Source organism: Ranitomeya variabilis, chromosome 4 (genome assembly GCF_051348905.1).
Source record: "Ranitomeya variabilis isolate aRanVar5 chromosome 4, aRanVar5.hap1, whole genome shotgun sequence".
In the NCBI taxonomy this organism is placed as follows: domain Eukaryota; kingdom Metazoa; phylum Chordata; class Amphibia; order Anura; family Dendrobatidae; genus Ranitomeya; species Ranitomeya variabilis.
The window spans coordinates 28,389,490-28,413,406 of NC_135235.1; the positions used below are offsets into that span (position 1 = coordinate 28,389,490).

Below are 23,917 nucleotides of genomic sequence, written 5' to 3' on the forward strand. Positions count from 1 at the left end.
CGTAGTATATAGCAGCCATGTAGCATCTAATATTGCCCACGTAGTATATAGCAGCCATGTAGTATATAGTACTGCCCACGTAGTATATAGCAGCCATGTAGAATATAGTACTGCCCACGTAGTATATAGCAGCCATGTAGTACTGTATATAGTACTGTCCACGTAGTATATAGCAGCCATGTAGTATCTAACACTGCCCATGTAGTATATAGCAGCCATGTAGTATATAGTACTGCCCACGTGGTATATAGCAGCCATGTAGTATATAGCAGCCATGTAGCATATAGTACTGCCCACGTAGTATACAGCAGCCATGTAGTATATAGTACTGCCAACGTAGTATATAGCAGCCATGTAGTATATAGTACTGCCCACGTAGTATATAGTAGCCATGTGGTATATAGTACTGCCCACGTAGTATATAGCAGCCATGTAGTACTGTATATAGTACTGTCCACGTAGTATATAGCATCCATGTAGTATCTAACACTGCCCACGTAGTATATAGCAGCCATGTAGTATATAGTACTGCCCACGAAGTATATAGCAGCCATGTAGTATATAGTACTGCCCACGTAGTATATAGCAGCCATGTAGTATATAGTACTGCCAACGTAGTATATAGTAGCCATGCAGTATATAGTACTTGAAAATGAAGATAAAGAAAGAATGCGGCACTCACCCGGTTCCTTCCACTGTAGTTCATTCTTTATTAAGCGTGGCATTCCATGTTAAACACGGCACAATACAGGCTATGGCATGAGGAGGGAGCAGTGAGGGAGTGTGCAGAGACAAGACGGACGACGGCCGTTTCACGCACAGGCGCATCTTCTGATTTCATGTGAATCATTGACTCTAGCTGCAGAGCACCGCCCCCACTTCAATAGTAGCTGACTCCGTCTGACTTTTGAAGAAGCTATTAGCCTCGCAGCTGGATTGTTTTATGACAGCTCATTCAGTGCGGATCTGATACTGTTTGTCTTTCTTGCGCTTGTGAGTATATAGTACTGCCCACGTAGTATATAGTAGCCATGTAGTATCTAACACTGCCCACGTAGTATATACAGTCATGTAGTATATAGTACTGCCCACGTGGTATATAGCAGCCATGTAGTATATAGTACTGCCCACATAGTATATAGCAGCCATGTAGTACTGTATATAGTACTGCCCACGTAGTATATAGCAGCCATGTAGTATATAGTACTGCCCACGTAGTATATAGCAGCCATGTAGTATATAGTACTGCCCACGTAGTATATAGTAGCCATGTAGTATATAGTACTGCCCACGTAGTATATAGCAGCTATGTAGTATATAGTACTGCCCACGTAGTATATAGCAGCCATGAAGTATCTAACACTGCCCATATAGTATGTAGCAGCCATGTAGTATATAGTACTGCCCACGTGGTATATAGCAGCCATGTAGTATATAGCAGCCATGTAGTATATAGTACTGCCCACGTAGTATATAGCAGCCATGTAGTATATAGTACTGCCCACGTAGTATATAGCAGCCATGTAGTATATAGTACTGCCCACGTAGTATATAGCAGCCATGTAGTATATAGTACTGCCCACGTAATATATAGCAGCCATGTAGTATCTAAAACTGCCCACGTAGTATATAGCAGCCATGTAGTATATAGTACTGCCCACGTAGTATATAGCAGCCATGTAGTATATAGTGCTGCCCACGTAGTATATAGCAGCTATGTAGTAATAGTACTGCCCACGTAGTATATAGCAGCCATGTAGTATATAGTACTGCCCACGTAGTATATAGCAGCCATGTAGTACTGTATATAGTACTGTACACGTAGTATATAGCAGCCATGTAGTATATAGTACTGCCCACGTAGTATATAGCAGCCATGTAGCATATAGTACTGCCCATGTAGTATATAGCAGCCATGTAGTATATAGTACTGCCCACGTAGTATATAGCAGCCATGTAGTATCTAACACTGCCCAAGTAGTATATAGCAGCCATGTAGTATATAGTACTGCCCACGTAGTTTATAGCAGCCATGTAGTATATAGTACTGCCCACGTAGTATATAGCAGCCATGTAGTATATAGTACTGCCCACGTAGTATATAGCAGCCATGTAGTATATAGTACTGCCCACGTAGTATATAGCAGCCATGTAGTATATAGTACTGCCAACGTAGTATATAGCAGCCATGTAGTATATAGTACTGCCAACATAGTATATAGCAGCCATGTAGTATATAGTACTGCCCACGTAGTATATAGCAGCCATGTGGTATATAGTACTGCCCACGTAGTATATAGCAGCCATGTAGTATATAGTACTGCCCACGTAGTATATAGCAGCCATGTAGTATATAGTACTGCCCACGTAGTATATAGCAGCCATGTAGTATATAGTACTGCCAACGTAGTATATAGCAGCCATGTAGTATATAGTACTGCCAACATAGTATATAGCAGCCATGTAGTATATAGTACTGCCCACGTAGTATATAGCAGCCATGTAGTATATAACGCAGCCCACGCAGTATTTAGCAGTGTGGGCACCATGTCCCTGTAAAAAAAAAAAAGAATTAAAATAAAAAATAGTTACATACTCACCCCCTGGGATCCAACGGCGCTCTGACGATGTACGCGCGGCTGCCGCCATCTTCCGTTCCCAGTGTGCATTGCGAAATTGCCCAGAAGACTTAGCGGTCTCACGAGACCGCTAAGTCTTCTGTGTAATTTCGCAATGCATCTCTGGGACCGGAAGCTGACGGAAGGCGCGAGCGCATCGTCGCACTACGGAGGGTGAGTATAGCAGGTTTTATTTTTTTATTATTATTTTTAACATTAGATTTTTTTACTATGGATGCCGCATAGGCAGCATCAATAGTAAAAAGTTGGGGACACATAGGGTTGATAGCAGCGGTAACGTTACCCGCGGCATAGCGTGGTACGTTACCGCTGGGATTAACCCTGTGTGAGCGGTGAGGGGAGTATGGAGCAGGCGCCGGGCACTGACTGCGGGGAGTAGGGAGGGACTAATCGGGCTGTGGCCGTCGCTGATTGGTCGCGGCAGCCATGACAGGCAGCTGGTGAGACCAATCAGCGACGCGGGATTTCCGTGACGGAAGTTGCTGACTGACAGACAGAAAGACAGAAGTACCCCTTAGACAATTATATATATAGATAATCCTGTGTGGATATTACAGCCTCTTCTGTACATTATCGGTTTCTCACCAGTTCCTCTTTACTTTCTACAATCGCCAGTGATGAATTATGTGAGTTACAGAATTTGTCGCTGTTTCTCCAGGTGTCACTTTGTGTAGAGAAGTAATAACACTTTCCCCGGTACCAGATCCAATCATCATCACATGGAGCAGATTTCTCGCTCTTGATTTCAGGTATTTCTGTACAATGAACACATCATGATTTGTATCAATGCACGAATTTATATTTGGAATAAAAGATTTCGAGCTTCATATCGTCCATTATACAATGATAATTACGCATTTCGCACTGGAGATCTCTGGGGTCTCCGGAGATCACTCGATCTGCTGACATTTCCGGTTTTCTGCAGATCACTTTATATTCTTGCAGATTTTGGTCAACAGAAAATTAGATGAATACAAAATTACATACATAAAATATCCCCTGTGAGATGACAGATAACACAATCCTGATATTACACCGCACAGATCTCGTATCTGTAGATGAGGATACAATGATCAGACGAGCTGTTATCAGGGTATTATATGGTGGATATCGGGGTGCGGGATATTTCCACCTCTGATAACTTACAGATCTGGATTATTCCCTGTGTTTGTGATTACAGTGTAACCTCTGAGGACCCCGGAAATCTGCAGTATAGCACAGAGACGGCCGATGTAAGAGAGAACGTGGGAGATCCCGAGATATCTACTCACCTGGTGCACGGGTAATGATACTGTCCTCACCGACCTCATAATACAGGTGACAGGATGTGGGACCTACACAGAAATGTATTGGATCGTTAGTTACATGCATGACGTTCTACTCAATATACAGTATTTATATACATTGAATCAATGAAGAAACTCTACCATCATCTGACCAGTAATGCTCTATAGTTCTGGCCTCTGCTTCTCCAGAACACTCTACACACCTCATCTGCTGCAGAACCTCATGTCACACATTTCAGCTGCTGCAGAACCTCATGTTACACAACTCAGCTGCTGCAGAACCTCATGTTACACACCTCATCTGCTCCAGAACCTCATATTACACACCTCAGCGCCTGCAGAACCTCACATTACACACCTCATCTGCTCCAGAACCTCATATTACACACCTCAGCTCCTGCAGAACCTCATGTCTCACACCTCATCTGCTCCAGAGCCTCATATTACACACCTTAGCTGTTGCAGAACCTCATATTACACACCTCATCTGCTCCAGAACCTCATATTACACACCTCATCTGCTGCAGAACCTCATATTACACACCTCAGCTGCTGCAGAACTTCATGTTACACACCTCATTTGCTGCAAAACCTCATATTACACACCTCATCAGAACCTCATATTACACACCTCAGCTGCTGCAGAACATCATGCTCCACACCTCATCTGCTGAAGAACCTCATGTTACACACCTCATCAGAACCTCATATTACACACCTCAGCTGCTGCAGAACATCATGCTCCACACCTCATCTGCTGAAGAACCTCATGTTACACACCTCATCAGAACCTCATATTACACACCTGAGCTGCTGCAGAACCTCATATTACACACCTCAGCTACTGCAGAACCTCATATTACACACCTCAGCTGCTGCAGAACTGCATATTACACACCTCAGCTGCTGCAGAACCTCATGGCATATTACACACCTCAGCTGCTGCAGAACCTCATGTTACACACCTCAGCTGCTGCAGAACCTCATATTACACACCTCAGCTACTGCAGAACCTCATATTACACACCTCAGCTGCTGCAGAACCTCATGGCATATTACACACCTCAGCTGCTGCAGAACCTCATGTTACACACCTCAGCTGCTGCAGAACCTCATGTTACACACCTCAGCTGCTCCAGAACCTCATGTTACACACCTCATCTTCAATTTGAAAAGGATGAGGACATTTTGTGGGAGAATGCAGGAAAAAATCAGGCGCACTGTATTACACTACACAGTTTGATTGGCAGAAAGTGGCTGGCAGATATGGCACTAGCCGGACTGATGCAGATGCACTCAGTGGCAATATAAATCTCCCTCTTTATGTGTGGGAGAATGCAGGGAAAAATCAGGCCCACTGTATCACAGTATAGTTTCTGTGGCACAAAATGACTGACAGATACCCCAGACAGCACTCGCACAGATGCACTGATTGGCAATATTAATCTCCCTTTTCAGGTGTGGGACAGTGCAGAAAAATACAGCCCCACTGTTTTACACTACACAGTTTCAGGGACTGAAAGTGGCTGGAAGATATTAAAAAAAAAAAAAAGGGACTGTACTACAATTACTATCTCCCTACAATAATCTCTGAAAAGTATGGCAGGCAGCAATAAAAAGGACTGCTGCACACAAAAAATGAGGACAAACAAACAAGATAGCTGTGCAGAAAGGAAGGAGCAACAGGATTTGTGCTTTTAAAAAAGCAGTTGGTTTGCACAGCGGCGTACACACAGCAATGCAGCTATCAGGGAGCGTTATAAGCTACAGAGCTGTTGCACTGAAATCTAGCCTCCACTGTCCCTGCAAAGAAAAGGTGGTGTTGGACAGTGGAAATCGCTACAGCACAAGCGGTTTGGGGGTTAATTTACCCTGCCTAACGCTATCCCTGCTTCTGACGAAGCGGCAGCAACCTCTCCCTATGCTATGATCGGCAGCAGTAAGATGGCAGTCGGCGGGAACGCCCCTGTGACGCCGCAGAAAGCATGCCAATCACTGCAATGCCCTTCTCTAAGATGGTGGGGACTGAGATCTATGTCATCACGCTGCCCACACTCTGCGTCCTCCTTCATTGGCTGAGAAATGGCGCTTTTAGTGTCATTGAAACGCGACTTTGGCGCGAAAGTTGCATACCGCATGGCCAACCCCACACTGGGATCGGGTCGGGTTTCATGAAACCCGACTTTGCCAAAAGTCGGCGACTTATGAAAATGACCGATCCGTTTCGCTCAACCCTTGTGAAGACCCCAAATAGTTACATTATTTTAGCTTTAGGATATTAAATATTGATACTTACGAGTCCAGACATTGATGAGAGCCATCATAAGTAGGATTATCACCAATATCAGAAGAGACTCTGCTGGAAACACAATGAGGAGACGGATTGTTACTTGTGGATCAATAAGAGAAGAGAAGACAATGACACAATGTAAGAACCCGACACCTGCGGAGCAGCATCTCCAGACCTCACTGAGAAGACGACATGTCAGGGGCGATGTGCTGGGTGCAGATAATCTCTCCTATTACTAATGATGGCCGATCTTCCTACTTTGGACACATTAGTTGATAATGCCGGTTGCTCCTGACACTGCAGGATAATAAATGCTTCTCCTACAACTATAAGTTAAAAGATTTCAAAAAGTCTCATCTGGGAGAAATCCTGAAATGGAAGATATTGCGCAATGTTTTCTTAATTCTCTGATATTTTTGTCTTCTGTTCCAGCATCTAGTGGTCTTTCTTGGTACTGCAGCCATATTATTTCTAGCGTCTATTCTCTGACCTGCAGCATAAGCATTAGACCCCCAAAGTACTAAGTGACGGGGACACATGACTGCAGGAAGGGGGATTATTATCTATATTTATGGTGATGAATTTAGTCTGGGTGGTTGCCCTTTTATAAACAGGAGTCTGTGTGGTTGGTTTTTATTGTAGGGAGGGTACGGTTTATGAAGTAATGTAGCTTACTGTCTCTTTCTCGCACTAGTTACCAAGCAGTTAAATGACTCTTAATGCCTTTACTTCTCAACTTCACGGGTGTCATTCTCAGTACTAGGCCTGTCCTCGTTGTAGTCTCTATAAATACCCCTGATCGTTACACTGGCCCTAGTGGGGGTCACCGATATTACCTACTAGGCCGTAAGTGCTCAATATGCGAGTCACTGGGTATCTCCATTCCCTGGAAGCACGACCCAACCCACATCCTATACCCAGGGGTGTACATAGAAATCATGGGGCCCCATAGCAGAAGTTCTGATCCCCCCACCAAAAAAGAAATTTAATAATTGTCGGGTTCACAGAAGAGCAGATCCAGCCTTTACATAGTAATGTTCCTCCTGCAGAAGTCATAAATTCCTCTTTCATTGTCCCCATAAAGTATGATGCCAACAAAAGTGCCCCCAAACACAATATGATACCCCCATGGTGAATTCCTCCACCATAATCTCCACATGCACAGTATGATGACCTTGCTGTACCCCACCTCAACTTCCAAGGCAAAGTATGGTGACCCCAACACAGTATGAGCAACAACTTTGACCCCCCACACAGCCCTCCATGCAGTATAATGGGCCTATATATAGTATATATATATAGTATCCCATAGGGGTGGAGCCGCATATTCATCACTGTAATGAGCGGCACCACGTGACCGCTCATATAGGACGAGCTGCGACGCTGAGAGGACGCATCGAGGGAGCTGGGTGAGTATTTTCTTTCCAGTGGGCGGGCGCACAGGGGGTGGGAGGGGGTTGGTTACCGGGAACATTATTTTAACAAAAAAAAGTTTTCACTCCTTCTCTCCAGCGAACGCTGCTGGAGAGAAGAAATGAATGGCGACTTCAGCACCCAAAGCAGGGGACAGCGCTTAACTCTAGTGCTGTCTCCTGCACGGTCCGTATGGTACCCAGTCAGCACACGGCTGCCGCACGTGTGCCACACTGATGTGCCACTCGGACACGGATAACTCCGGTACTGATTTTTACGGTACCGGAATTTTCTGGACGTGTGAGACTGGCCTAACAGATTTACTCACTTGCTATGAGCGACAACCACAGGTGGCAATCACAGCAAGTCAGCACTGACAACCATAGAGGTATCCAGGAGACCTCTGGCTGTCATGCTAACACACCGGTTACCCACAATCACGTGACGGGGGTCATCGATGTGCGTATTTCTGGCACAATTGCTGGAAGCCCTTGTTAAATGCTGCTGTCAGCGTTTGACAGCAGCATTTAGCAGGTTAATAGCAGCGGGTGGATCACGATTCCCCCCACGGCTATTCCAGGCACATGTCAGCTGTTCAAAACAGCTGATATGTGCCGGGAAAGATGTGGGCTTGTAAGGGGTCTCAGAAACAGTTTAATGCCCTAACACATCCTGGTTCTGAATGTCTTACTTTCTAAAATAATGTTATGTACCTAATGCTGCTATATGTATATTACTGTTCAGGGAAAGGATAGTAATGTAGTTAGCCCACTAGAGGGTGGCATCTTAGCACACTTAGATTAGGATAGGCAACAGTTAACTTAAGAGGGGCCAACTGTGGGTAAGCCTGCAAGTTCCCTGCACTTTAGTTCAGTAGGCCAGGGAGCCCAGACAGGTCAGTAGGGCCATAGAGCCCAGACAGGGTGGTCAGCTCCATAACGTTAAAGCTAGAAACCCAGTCGTCCAAGGCCGTTAGGCCGGAATTTGCAGCAGCACAGGAAGGCAGGTGGCTCTATTATGTAGCAGCTTACTACATGTGCAGATGCCCTTATGTCTGGTACGAAATGGACAGGACAATTCCTAAAAGTAGTGAAGCTGGACAGGGAGGACGCTGCGGTACTGGACCAGACTGTACGACCCGGGAAGATGCTGAAGGACATGAGGGAGAGCACAGGGAAAGTGAAGGATGAGAACTGTGTGAAACTCTATGTCGATGCTGCAATTGATATGGACGTGCTGAGAAAAGAAATCAGTAAAGTTACTCATTTAAAGTTGGAACTGGACTCTGTCTCTATTTGCGTGCAATCGTCGGGAGTGAGCCTGCAACAGACCAGAAGTGACCCTGATGGTTGGGAGAATGGAGAGAGAGGTACACTGACAAAGGGACATTTTATTCATGTGTCTGGTGGCTAAGGTGTGCTCCAGCAGCTAACATTGCAGTGGGCCATAATTACAGTCCTGGCACCCCTAGCAGAGGCCGGCGGATGATGTGCACCCCTCGCATGCGGTGCATGACATTGATGTTATACGCTGGTGATGACGGGAGCACACTTGACAGCTACTATCAGGACGTGTGACGCCGCGGTTCAGGTAATGAATGCTACGTCTCCGCACCCCTGCACTTTCTCTATCTGCGCTTTTAAAGAGCCCATGCCCCTAAAAACTGCAGACTTTTTTTCTTTCTTTTTCTTCTCCTCTCCTGCCCCCAGAGACAAGGGCCCACCAGGGATTTACCCGATACCCTGCCAGGCCATTCCGACCCTGCTGTTGGCTATCGTTTAGACTGTTTATATTAGGGTATGTTTCCATGTGGCGTATTTGCTGTGGATTGGACATACAGCCGCGGTGTCCAATCCGCAGTGGCCAGATGTTACAGCATAGTGGATGTGATTTTATGAAATCCAATATCCACTGTGCATTCAAATGTGCAGTTGGCAAACCTGCGTTTACGCACATGCGGTGAGTCTTACTAGACCGACCAGTCTCCGCAAGATAAATTACACAGTTCTATGTATAGGATGCGGTGATTCCGCATGGTTCAATGAACACATGCGGAATCACCGCGCGTACAAAAGCCGGCAGTGCTTTGGACAGAGCAGGGATCCGCTCCATCAAAAGCGCTGCATATCCGGACCATGGAAACATAGCCTTACTGGAATATTTTGCCATGTACCTGGACAGGTGAGCCGATTGCTCATTTTTCACAGTCACTGGTTATTGTTCAGCATGTAACTCTAGCTCTGGGGATAAGTGTGCACAGCAAATGTTTCTATTATTATCCTGTTAACACTGATGGCTGCATTTACACACAGCTGATTTGCGTCAGAAATTTCTGCAACTAAAAATCATCTCAATTTTTTTAGTATGGAGATATTTACAGCACGTAATTTTCTGTACGCTCCTTTCAGATGACTGGGATAGAGGTAGACATTTCCAAAACAAACTGTAACATGAGCTATAAAACAGGAATTCCCCGCAGAAAAGCAAAATAGCAACTATTTTTACAGGAAAAGCCGTGACAATTCCTGTCTGATGACATTGATACAGCGGAGGGTAACTCTTATGACATGGAAGATTTTATATATTGGGATTATGAGGGGAATTATTTATTCTTTTAGGAATCTGATACTGAATTATTAGATGATGTATCTGTAGGATCTCACTTAGTTCTCCCTTTCCTGATTCCTCTTAGAACACAGCAAACAAGTTACTATAATTACTGTACATGAGAATCATGAAGGATTCCTGCACCACAGACCAGCAGGGGGCAGTAACGGGCGGTAACTGATTCTTGTATATTTCTGGCTCTCAGGATAAGCAGCAGATCTAATGTCTCCACAGCCTAACGCCTACGCATTAGGGATTATTTGTGCCTTACAAGCCAGAACAATTTGTGCGATTTTCTCCCTACCCTCCCTCTCCTCCATTTTTCCCCTTCTCCTCTCCCCTCCCTCCTTACTGGCCAAGATCAAAGAGTCATAACTTTTTTTCTTCATTTTATTTCGTCTCACATGAACAGACAAGCGACTATCACAAGCTCATCATACACTAATGTCTCTGCATTCCCTATAGCTACACCCCTGGTATTATGAGAAGAGTCTCCCCCATATACAGTGTGTAGACTGTCAGTACTGGAAATATAGGTTTATCCTAAAAACCAGTGAACTGCTCCTTCTGTATTTGGATCCTGTCCCTGGTTGTAAGTAAAGAAGTGACTGCCATCATCTACACACAGAAGTGTCCACACACTGCGACTAATGAACACATGAAATCCAATATTACTACAAATGTTACACATACAAGGTGCTTAGTGTTTTTTCATCAAAGAGAACAAAAGCCTCCAAGCAGGTCATGGTGCACCTAACTATGGATGGTCCTTATCACTAATGTCCTACCTCCCCATTTGCCAAACCAGCCTCCTCAGAATGGGGAGCAAAAGGAATCGAGGCTTAGCTCACAATTAGTCTTGTCTGGGAAAGATCATCCGGTGTGTTTTGGTTATAATTATTGAATCCACACAATGGCTATAAAGAGCGGATAAATGTATCATGTATTATTACCTGCTCTATTCTTTTGACAGTTGGTCACAATCTTCCTCGTAATATCTTCTGGAACAGTTGAAAAAAAAAAATATTAGCATGTAGGGAAAATATTCTAATCTAGAAAGCAGCAATAAAGATTAATGAGGAATAATAGTAATAATTATCAGGGAATAATGGCAGGTTTGTGTCCATCAGAACATTTCCAAAGATAAAGTTACAAAACCTAGAAATGACTAAAGGTACCGTCACACTCAGCGACGCTGCAGCGATATAGACAACGAGCCGATCACTGCAGCGTCGCTGTTTAGGTCGCTGTAGAGATGTCAAACACAGCAGCTCCAGGACGATGCAGGAGCGATCCAGTGACGTAACGGTGACTCACTTATCGTTCTCACAGGTCGTTAGCTCCATGTTTAACATTGCTGACATCGTTGCTTTTGCTGTCAAACACGACGATACACGCCGACCTGACGACTAAATAAAGTTCTGGACCTCTAGCTCCGACCAGCGATATCACTGCGGGATCCAGATCGCTGCTGCGTGTCAAACACAAATAGATCGCAATCCAGGACGCTGCAACGTCACAGATCGTTGTCGTTCTCGATGGAAAGTTGCTGAGTGTGAAGGTACCTTAAGGGTATGTGTCCACGGTACGGATGGGCGGTGGTATCGCCGCAGCAGCGAAGCCGCTCGGTGCTAAGCCCCGCCCCCTTAATGGGACGCGATCATGCCGGATGTGTTAACTCTTCACATCCGGGATGATCGCTCTCTCCCATAGGGCCCTGTGATATGCCTTGCAGGGCCGCCGCGTGCGGGTTTCCACGCATAGTGGAGACGGGATTTCATAAAATCCCCTCCACTATGCAGGAACATCTGGACGCTGCTTGTTTGACGCTGCAGCGCTGCGCAGCGTCAAACAAGCAGCGTTTCCTGAACGTGGAAACATACCCTAATAAAGGTGACCAGGAGATAAAGAATCCAAAGTCTGCAGCAATTATTGCAGGAACCAGGCGGGGTTAATATATAACTGGTAAACAAGTCAGATGGGTGAGGAAGAGATTAGCTATGATGTTGGCTCTTTGCCAGTGAGGCTGAGTGATCCTTGAGTCTTAGGCTTCTTTCACACTACTGCGACGGGCCGAGGTTACCGACGCTAGCGTTGTATACGCTGCACAATGGGGGCAGCGGATGCATTTTTCCAGCACATCCGCCGGCCCATTGTGAGGTGCGGGGAGGTGGGGGCGGAGTTCCGGCCGTGCATGCGCGGTTGGAAATGGCGGTCCGTCGGCAGCAAAAAACGTTACATGTAACGTTTTTTGTAGCCGACGGTCCGCCACAACACGGCGCAACCGTCGCAATGCGTCGCTTAATGTTAGTCTATGGGGAAAAAACGCATCCTGCAAGCACTTTTGCAGGATGCGTTTTTTCGGCAAAACGATGCATTGCGACGGATTGCAAAAAACGCTAGTATGAAAGTAGCCTTACCACAGTATGTGGAGGTGGAACCAAGTTATAAAGGAGGAAACAAAGTGTCAGCTCGTGCTGTGTACAATGTATCCGGCCTGGTCTGGAGGTTTCTGCTCTTCATGTACATCAGATCCATGATATTATGGAGGATCTGTGATGTCTCCTGTCTGAGCAGAGTACAGAGGAGACCCCGAGCTCAGGGAGATGTCATCTCTAAATTGGATTGCAGAGATGGCTGGACCATCATTGTAAATACGTCATTGTAAATACACACCTGTGCTTTGTATCTCCCCCACCTCATTGAGCAGGGTCGTCTTATTTTGCTTTATTACTGTATTGTTAACATTGTTACCTATGACTGTTGTGTTTGAAACTGTTAAACTGTAAAGCGCTGCGGAATATGTTGGCGCTATATAAATAAAGATTATTATTATTATCAATGGGTTGCGATGGCAGCCATGGGACTGCTAAAGGCCCCCATGGCTTCTACCTTTGTCCTCCTGTGAAGCTCAGCCCATCATGGCCTGGCTTTATAGAACATTTTTTGTCTAATATATATATATATATTTTTTTTTTTCATATACTGAAATTACTTACACCTTTACAAAGGGCTTGTTAGACCACGTTCACACGTTTAGTATTTTACATCAGAGAAGTATAATAGAAACACGTCACCTCTTCTGTATTTATCACCCACTCCTGGTTTTTGCTTATAAATACTGATGTATAAAAACTTACCAAATGCTCAATGTGTACACATGGCCTTAAGCAGGGTGATAACATAGGGATCAACACACGGTGGTGGTAACAAAAAACAAGTCTTAGGGTATGTTTCCACGTTCAGGAAACGCTGCGTTTTTGACGCTGCGTTTTTCCGCAGCGTCAAAAACGCAGCGTCCAGATGTTACAGCATAGTGGAGGGGATTTCATGAAATCCCGACTCCACTATGCGTTAAAAAACGCATGCGTTTTTGCCGCGAAAACGCACATGCGGTGCGTTTTTTCAAAACGCAGCATGTTGCTACAATGAGCAAAACATGCAGGCACACCGCAGGTGACCTGCCAGTGACCTCAGGTGCAGTTTTGGTCAGGATTTTACTTGCATAAAATCCTGACCAAAGCCTGAAGCAAAACTGAACGTGGACACATACCCTTAGGCTGCGCAGAGCTGCAGCGTCAAACAAGCAGCGTCCAGATGTTCCAGCATAGTGGAGGGGATTTTATGAAATCCCGTCTCCACTATGCGTGGAAACCCGCACGCGGCGGCCCTGCGACTACGGACATGCTGCGCGTCTTTTCAGATCGCAGCATGTCCGTACACCTTGCGGGGACGCAGCGTCCCCGCAAGGCATAACACAGGGCCCTATGGGACAGAGCCATCATCCCGGATGTGAAGAGTTAACACATCCGGCATGATCGCGTCCCAGAAAGGGGGCGGGGCTTAGCGCCGAGCGGCTTAGCCGGCCATCCTGACAGCGGAAACATACCCTTATAGTGCGAACATTACATAAATAAAAGGTGTGACCAGTGTCGGACTGGGGTGCCTAGGGCCCACCAGTCGAATTGACTCCAGGGGCCCACTCTACATTTCAATGCTCAGGCTAGGTACACCTTTGTGTTGTAGTATTTGTTAGGAGTAAGGGTACCGTCTCACAGTGGCACTTTGGTCGCTACGACGGTACGATTCGTGACGTTCTAGCGATATCGTTACGATCTCGCAGTGTCTGACACGCTACTGCGATCAGGGACCCTGCTGAGAATCGTACGTCGTAGCAGATCGTTTGAAACTTTCTTTCGTCGCTGGATCTCCTGCTGTCATCGCTGGATCGTTGTGTGTGACAGCGATCCAGCGATGCGTTCGCTGGTAACCAGGGTAAACATCAGGTTACTAAGCGCAGGGCCGCACTTAGTAACCCGATGTTTACCGTGGTTACCAGCGTAAAAGTAAAAAAAAAAAAAACAAACCGTACATACTTACCATCTGATGTCCGTCAGGTCCCTTGCCGTCCGCTTCCTGCTCTGACTGAGCCGCCGTACAGTGAGAGCAGAGCGCAGAGGTGACGTCACCGCTGTGATCTGCTCTCACTGTACGGCCGGATCTCAGTCAGAGCAGGAAGCAGACGGAAAGGGACCTGACGGACATCAGATGGTAAGTATGTACGGTTTGTTTTTTTTTACTTTTACGCTGGTAACCACGGTAAACATCGGGTTACTAAGCGCGGCCCTGCGCTTAGTAACCTGATGTTTACCCTGGTTACCCGGGGACTTCGGCATCGCTCCAGCGCCGTGATTGCACAGTGTGACCGCAGTCTACGACGCTGGAGCGATAATCATACGACGCCGCAACGTCACGAATCGTGCCGTCGTAGCGATCAAAATTGCACTGTGTGACGGTACCCTAAGTTTCATTTATATTCAATACAAAAACAGGTACAACATGCTGCACATTTTTTCCTCCTAGAAGGTGCACACTGTAACAGAAACAACAAAGACCTGAGTACTGTATTTAATTGGTTCTGTCAGTCACCATTTTTGTCTGTTATGTGACAGATCCATTTCTTTAAGGCCACGTTCACACGTTCAGTATTTGGTCAGTATTTTACATCAGAATTTGGCAGCCGAAACCAGGAGTGGGTGATAAACACAGAAGTGGTGACGTGTTTCTATTATACTTCTCCTCTGATTGATCCTTTCCCGATTTTGGCTACACATACTGATGTGATCCCAGCTACAACTGTGCACTTTTAGGCAGTATTTTTTTTTAGTTTCCCAGAGACCACTCTTTTATTTTTAAGTTTATATAAGGGCTTGATTGTGACAATGCGGTTGTCCTGTTTAAAAGATTATTACTCTGTAGGTTCAGGGACACAAAAAAAAACCTGAGCTACTGGGATGTGCGCAGTCTTTTAGGCTATGTGCACACGGTGCGGATTGGCGGCTGTGGATTCACAGCAATTTTCCCTGAGTTTACAGTACCATGTAAACCTATGGAAAACAAAATCCGCAGTGCACATGCTGCAGAAAAAAACTGCGCGGAAGCCTGTGGTTTACATTCCGCAGCATGTCAATTCTTTGTGTGGATTCCGCAGCGGTTTACACCTGCTCCATAATAGGAATCCGCAGGTGAAAAACACAGCTGGAATCCGCACAAAAACCGCAGAAAATCCACTGTAAATCCGCAGTGCAGTTTACCTGCGGATTTACCAAAATCAGTGCTGAAAAATCCGCACACCTTTCGGCAGCATGTGCACATAGCCTAAATCTCAGGTTATGTGCACACGCTATGGAAAGGTGTGTAGGTTTTTCCTCTCTGATTTTGGTTAATGTGCAGGTAAACCGCATTGCGGATTTACATTTTTTTCCGCGGATTCCACCTGCGGTTTTACACCTGCGGATTCCTATTATGGAGCAAGTGTAAACCGAATCTGCACAAAGAATTGACATACTGTGGAATGTAAACCGCTACGTTTCCCCGCAGTTTTTTCCGCAGCATGGGCACTGCGGATTTTGTTTTCCATAGGTTTACATTGTACTGTAAACTCAGAAAAAACTGCTGCAAATCCGCAGTGTCAAATCCGCAGTGTGTGCACATAGCCTCAGTTGTATATGGCTTGTTTTTTTTTTTTTATACCCCTGAGCTTATGGAGTAATTTTTGAAATGGGACAACCCTTTTAATTATCTACTTTTATTAACTTCTTGGGGCATGGGAGGTGGCAATTTTTTTTACGATTATATTTTTTCTATAAATAACATTATAGATATATTAATTATTCATTCTGCATATAAAAATGGCAGGTATTTTTTTTAAAGGTACATTTTTTGTGGCGCTTTTACCTAAACCATGTATGCTTTTTAATGTCTATCACTAGAAATGTCACAAGTATTCACTTATTGACATAAATGCATTGCAGACATACACACTGTACTTAGTTTTAGGGCTCCTTTCCACTTGCAATATAAACGTCCTTGTCTCGCATGTGAAAACCAAGCTGTGGCGCCGGCACTTGGGAGCGGAGAGTGTGGCTGCATGTTCCGCTCCCAAGTGCCGGCTCCAGAGCTTGGTTTTCACATGCGAGACACAGATGTTTATCTCGCAAGTGGAAAGGGGCCCTAATAGTGTATACATGCGATTTGTACATCTTAGGGTATGTTTCCACGGTCAAGAAACGCTGCAGGTTGGACGCTGCCTACATCCGAAGCCTCCAGATGTTACAGCATAGTGGAGGGGATTTTATGAAATCTCATCTCCACTATGCATGTACGGATGCCTCTGGCTTCCCTGCGTAAACGGACATGTGGCGCGTCTTTCCAGACCGCAGCACGTCTATTTATCTTGCGGAGATGCGGCTATTCCGCACGGTTCAATGAACACATGCGGAATCACCGTGCGTGCAAAAGCGCTACCAATACTTAGCGTGGAAACATACCCTTCTACACACAGAAGTAAGATGGATCTCTGGCAGCAAGCGCCATGAAGATGGGACCCCCAGTCACCATCACAGAACAGCAGTGGAGGAAGGTATTATCATCAATTATAAGGCAGGGTAGAGGGGGCAGGGAGAGCACAGCTGTGAGGGGCAAACAGGAATCGAGAACAGCAGAGAGTCAGGATAGAGACATAAACAGGAAGCTCCAGTACTCACTTCAGCCCAGCACTTTGCTCCTCCTGAGCCTCCCCTCCCCCTCCTGACAGTGCCGACGACAGCAGTGCCGCAGACAGAGGCCATCATTCGCTTCCATTAGCACTTTCTTCAGGAGCAGTGATTGCACGCATGCTCCATCAGCCTGACCTGGTCTGTGCTGGTGGGCGGGGCTTAAAGCTGTGAAGCTCCAGGAACAGCATAGTGCGTGCAGATGGGGGAATGGCTGTGCTGAGCCTCCCCCCTACATCCTAGCCAGCCAGAGAGGGAAGAGATCCAGCCCGCACACTCCTATGCTGTAGCTGAGCCTCTGATTCCCACCCTACCTTATACACGGCAATGCAAGGGCTCAGCCTTTCTCTCCTCTTCTGTTGAGTGGGGATGGGGGGGGCTTAAATCGTGCATGCAGCGATGCTGTGAAGCCAGACACTGTCAGAGTCAGGGGCCCACCGGGGGATCCACCGATTTCCCGGTGGGCCAGTCCGAGCCTGGGTGTGACTGTTACAGGCATGAATGGGTGAACGAAAAAAACAAAATAGCTTAATGATGCTAACAAGTGTATCACAAAAATGTCACTGTGTGTGCATAATATATATACAGTATATATAATATTTCTTTTCTGCATGTGTCTACTATGTACATGCGTGTAATTTTTAAATGGGCATGTGCCTATTTTTCTTATATTGATCTTAATGTGAATATTCATGTATTTTTGTGGATGGGGCCTAATGGAGGGGCCCAGACATGAGTTCTGCACAGGGGCTCATCGCTGTCAGTGTCCGTCCCTAGGTCTGGGGACTGGTAACAGGACTGATAATATTAATGATAATTATTAAATATAAAATATCCTGCCATCCTCACCAGATTTCTCTTTGTTCATTGTTTTCTCAAGGTGTAACATTCCGTCTTCTTCGCACACCCCCATGGTTTTAGTAAAGCTTGTCAGTTGTCACATATCAGAGTTTAGACTTGCTGCAGCCCTGAAGCTCAGTAGAAAGCAGCGATCCTCTGTGAATATCTCCTTTCGGTGAAGATATTATGTACATAACAGCCAGGAGACGCCCTGCTCTGAGCAAAAACAGACGTCAGATTCAGGAACTGAAAATAGAATGAACTTTCAGCCATTCACAGACAATAGTGAGACTGAACTGCCCATTTCCGGCTGAGGCTTCTGCATTTTCCTCCCTTTTGTCTCAGAAACTAATAACAATGAGCTCAGATCCCTCACATTTTCCTACGTCTTGCTCTAGATAACGTGGATAAATACCATGAAGCCCACAGTGACAGATCCCGCTCTGCGCTGCTGCTGACCACATATTGGTGCAGTTCTCATGATTGTTAATCTCCACACGGTTCTTACAGATAAAACTACAATTTACTGGAAAACTCAGATATTATAGGGATTCTGCGGTAATATCGGGCAAACAGCAGGGAACGTTCCTGGGGCTTCAGTGGTCTCTACTGATGACGTGATAGCTGTTGTCCATCAGTCAGCTGACCACTGCAGCCAATCACTCACCTCCAGCAGTGATGTTTGTGTGTCCTGTAATGTTCGTAAACTTAGAATTAGGACAGAATTTAGATCACTGTTGTGTACTCGGCTCCTCTGCAGAACTATGCCCCTCAATGGTAACAGACTACAAGCAAACTCCGTGTAGTCATATTCCGATCTACAGATGAAAGGATCAGACTACAGTGATTGCTGTCTGTTAAGGTACCGTCACACTCAGCGACGCTGCAGCGATATATACAACGAGCCGATCACTGCAGCGTTGCTGTTTAGGTTGCTAGAGACGTCAAACACAGCAGCTCCAGAACAATGCAGGAGCGATCCAGTGACGTAACGGCGACTCACTTATCGTTCTCACAGGTCATTAGCTCCATGTTTAAAGGTACCTTCACACGAAGCGACGCTGCAGCGATAGCGACAACGATGCCGATCGCTGCAGCGTCGCTGTTTGGTCGCTGGAGAGCTGTCACACAGACCGCTCTCCAGCGACCAACGATGCCGAGGTCCCCGGGTAACCAGGGTAAACATCGGGTTGCTAAGCGCAGGGCCGCGCTTAGTAACCTGATGTTTACCCTGGTTACCAGCGTAAAAGTAAAAAAAAAACACAGTACATAATCACCTTTGCGTCCCCCGGCGTCCGCTTCCTGCACTGACTGAGTGCCGGCCCTAACAGCAGAGCGGTGACGTCACCGCTGTGCTGTACTTTCACTTTACGGCCGGCACTCAGTCAGTGCAGGAAGCGGACGCCGGGGGACGCGAAGGTGAGTATGTACTGTTTGTTTTTTTTACTTTTACGCTGGTAACCAGGGTAAACATTGGGTTACTAAGCGCGGCCCTGTGCTTAGTAACCCGATATTTACCCTGGTTACCACTGTAAAACATCGCTGGTATCGTTGCTTTTGCTGTCAAACACAACGATACACGGCGATCTGACGACCAAATAAAGTTCTGAACTTTCAGCAACGACCAGCGATATCACAGCAGGATCCTGATTGCTGCTGCCTGTCAAACACAACGAGATCGCTATCCAGGACGCTGCAACGTCACGGATCGCTATCATTATCGTTTAGTGTGAAGGTACCTTAACATCGCTGGTATCGTTGCTTTTGATGTCAAACACGACGATACACGCCGACCTGACGACGAAATAAAGTTCTGGACTTCTAGCTCCGACCAGCGATATCACAGCAGGATCCAGATCGCTGCTGCCTGACAAACACAACGAGATCGCTATCCAGGACGCTGCAACGTCACGGATCGTTGTCGTTCTCGTTGCAAAGTTGCAGAGTGTGAAGGTACCTTTAGCACAAGACCAATTATCTCTGGCGAGTGGTATCTGTGGTTTTCATGGATAACAGTCATACTCATCTTATTCTACCGGACTGTGCACAAGTCCAATTTTTCCTCTGCTTGGTTTGTCCAAGGAAAAAAATCAGTGACATGTCCAAATTTTTATCTGAGTGTCAGATTGGCGATGCAAGTCTATGGGTCTGTGAAAACATCAGACTGCACTTGGATGACATCTGAGCGTAGGTCCGATTTTCACAAACTGACATAATGGAGAAGCTGAAGAAACTTCTTTTTTTTATTTTCTATTTTCTCCACCTCCGAGAAAAACTGACCCCACTCTGATCAGAATAATCCAACCGATTTTTTTGAATGGAGACAAAACTGTCATGAGCGCCGGCTTTGTTGTGAAATGTTTAGTAAACATTACTGTCACTACTTTCACTACGTATCGCTCATTACTTTACCCCTTTACCCTTCCATTGATTTAAAAACTTGTACAGTCATTCATAGCAGATACAGGAATGTAAAAAAACAACACCCCACAAAACACTCTGACAGGCAGCTTTACCAAACATTGAAAGAATGGATAAATTCAGCAAACAATTGTTAAATTCACATGAGTGGCCTCAGCTTGTTCAGATTAAGATAAGGGAAGGGACAAGGGCGGAAAGGGATGTGAATTAAAATGTAACTTTTAATAGTTAACCATTAAAATGAACAAATTGCTCCAATTATCTATATATAAAATTAATGGTGTAATAAATTGCCATATTTACTATAATTCTCAGTATATTCCCAAAGATGACAGTGGAGACATTTTTGTAAATCTATATACAGCTCTGGCAAAAATTAAGAGACCACCACATCAAAACCCTGTCATGGGCAGCCCAATCTCCAGACCTGAACCCCACTGAAAACCTCCGGAATGTAATCAGGAGGATGATGGATAGTCACAAGCCATCAAACAAAGAAGAACTGCTGACATTATTGCACCAGAAGCAGTGTGACAGACTGGTGGAACTATATTCAAAGGGAATTCGTAGTTAAAAACTCTGCGCTGCTGCAGGGATAAATTCCAGGAGAATGTCGGAGAGTCACAGTGGTTTTATTTGAAGCGTTTCAGGGGTCTCATGCCCCCTTCATCAGGAAATACCACACAGTAAATACAGCCATCACAGGCATATATAGTTTTGAAAGGACTCTGAGTTTAAAAAAAAAAATCAGCGTCAACAGGTCAGATGACATAGTGTCAAAGTTCATAGATGTCACATGGTTAACAATTCTAATAGGCTATATTATAGAAGTATTTAAAGTAAAAAATTATTAACTTCATTTACATATCTAGGTTCCAAGTTGCAACATTTGCAGAAGAAATAAAATAGAAAGAAAGAGTAGAGAAATCCGATGTCCACTAAATAAATAAATATATATATACAAGAACCTGTAATAAAAGGGTCATTCCAGTTCGAGAGCGGATACCTTACAGCTGGACTACCTCATGAGACCAGCAAAATCCTTTTTCTCAAAATAGTCCATTAGAATCTTAATAATAAATGTGTAATAAAATCATTTTTTATTATTTTCTATTAAAAAAATATATACAATGCTTTGTGGTGATTTAAAAGAATTCCTGTAAATATAATTAGTGAGTTTAAAATGATGTTATAAAAGGATCTTATATGCGACAATACGGAGATAGCTGTTACCATCAAGTGGCGCTCAAATAAGCGCAATACAGCAGAATATAGTGAACACACCGCTTCCCACATCCAGAGAAGAGAAGATCTCATAGGCAGCAAGAGACAACATTAATGATTGTATTTCAGAGGAACTGGAGTGAGTCTATGTAAAGCACTCACAATTTAAATCATAAGAAGGTCAGCAGGATGAGAAGGGACGGCGTGGAAGCAAAGTGACTGAGGATCAACTCCCCCATCAGTCAGGATAATTGTAACCCGTGAAACCACCACAATTAGCGTCATCTCTCAGGACTGAATCTCAGGATAAAATAGACCATATTCAGGGAACAATTATATAGGAGACAGTTTGTATAAATTTAGGGAGTGGAAACGGTCACTCCCAAGAGTAAACTCAGACTACACCAATATAAGGAATTTGCTACATAACACATATAAGAAGGATTTTTTTATATATAAGGCAGTGTATGAAAAAATATATATGAATAGGATTACACAGAATTACCGCACAGGCTACGAGTAAACACATTATCTATATAAATTAATCTTAATAGATATAAGTATAAATGCCTAAAACCACAAAGGTTTATAAAATTAATAAATATAAATATAAAAAAGGGGGCTGCGCATTCAGATAAAGCCTCAGTTATTCCATTAAACGTCTATCAATCAAAATAAAAAACTAAAACCACATAAAATATAAATATATATATATATATATACCGGTATATATATATATATATATATATATATATATATATATATATATATATATATATATATAAAACTGCATAAAGAATAGAAATATATATATATGTAAATTCATTGAAATCTGAATATATATAGAAATGGGGGGAACTGCACTAATCAGATAAAAACCTCAGTTATTTCATTTAAACCCTGTGGTTTTAGGCTACCTAATTTATAAATCCATTATATTTTCTATTTAATTTCATGGATCTGTTGGGTACCTGTACATGTGTAAGTATATGATCAATTGGGCTGATCTTTAGTGGTAAAATCCTTATTATGTATCAGGGCATAATGTCTGGACAGACCATGATTAAGCAAGCCTTTTTTAATACTGTGGCGATGGGAATTAAGTCTGAGATGCTGCGTAGTTCTCCCCACATACTGCTTACTGCAAGGACACTCAATGACATACATTATAAAGTCAGAATTGCAGTTCAGAAAAAAAGGAATAATAAATTTTTCTTTGGTGGAGAAGGAAACTATATGGTCAGCTTTATGGTTTGTACTGGAACAGAGTAAGCAATTTCTGGTGCCACGTTTGAAAATTCCTTTGATGGAATTAATGGTGTGACAACCATTAGAACTTATATGGGATCTCAGGCAGCTAGGGGCTATTAAATCGTTAATTGTGGGGGCATTCCGAAAAGTGAACCCCAGATTTCTCGGAAGAATTCTGTTTAAAACGGGATCATTCAATAATATGTACCAGTTCTTGTGGAGAACTTTACGTATCTCCTTGTGTTCAGTGGAGAATTGCGTTATAACGTTCAGTGAATAATTATTATTAGTTATTATTTTCTCTTTAGGCTCCAATAATGTCCTCTGATTTAATTTAATTGAGTTTTTAAAAGCATTTTTAATTAAATGTGAAGGGTATTTCTGAGTAAAAAATCTTTTCTTTAAAACATTGGACTGTTCTTTAAATTCGGTATCTTGTGAACAGTTCCTTCTATTATGGTGAAACTGGTTGCTGGGGATGTTATTTAACCATTTGTTGTAGTGTCCACTGCTATAATGGATATAACCATTGGTATCCACCTTTTAAAAAAATGTTTTGCTATAGATCTTTCCTTCTTTAACAAAAAGGGTAACATCTAAGAAATTGATTGAAAGATTATTATAGACCGCTGCAAAAGAAAGATCCCAGCTGTTAAAATTTATTGTCTGGATAAAAGTTTCAACATTATTAGTGGAGTTGTCCCAAATAAAAATAAGTCATCAATAAATCTTTTGTATAAAATAATATTTTTGCACCAATTCTCATTTAAAATACAAATTTCTTTGTGAAGACTTTTATGCACTTTGGGCAGATGGTGGAAAAAAGGAATGCTGGGGTTCTTGATGCTTAAAAAATTCTTCTCTTTACTGTTGAAAATATTCTGGGATAGA

General features: G+C 44.1%; 1 protein-coding gene across 2 annotated transcripts in view; it reads right to left on the minus strand.

The window, feature by feature from the left end:
* Positions 1–18,324, minus strand: part of LOC143768352 (C-type lectin domain family 2 member A-like) — a 51,534-nt gene extending 33,210 nt beyond the window's left edge. The window contains exons 1-5 of one of the 2 annotated variants that reach the window (XM_077257037.1): positions 18,140–18,324; positions 11,189–11,236; positions 6,222–6,281; positions 3,911–3,973; positions 3,225–3,394 (exon numbers count right to left, since the gene is read on the minus strand). In XM_077257037.1, the coding sequence (XP_077113152.1) occupies positions 3,225–3,394; positions 3,911–3,973; positions 6,222–6,281; positions 11,189–11,236; positions 18,140–18,203 (405 nt within the window). In that variant the 5' untranslated portion in view covers positions 18,204–18,324. Of the gene's footprint in view, positions 1–3,224; positions 3,395–3,910; positions 3,974–6,221; positions 6,285–11,188; positions 11,237–18,139 lie in introns of both variants that reach the window. The other variant, XM_077257036.1, reaches the window with a different exon arrangement.
* Between the last annotated feature and the right edge of the window lie 5,593 nt (positions 18,325–23,917).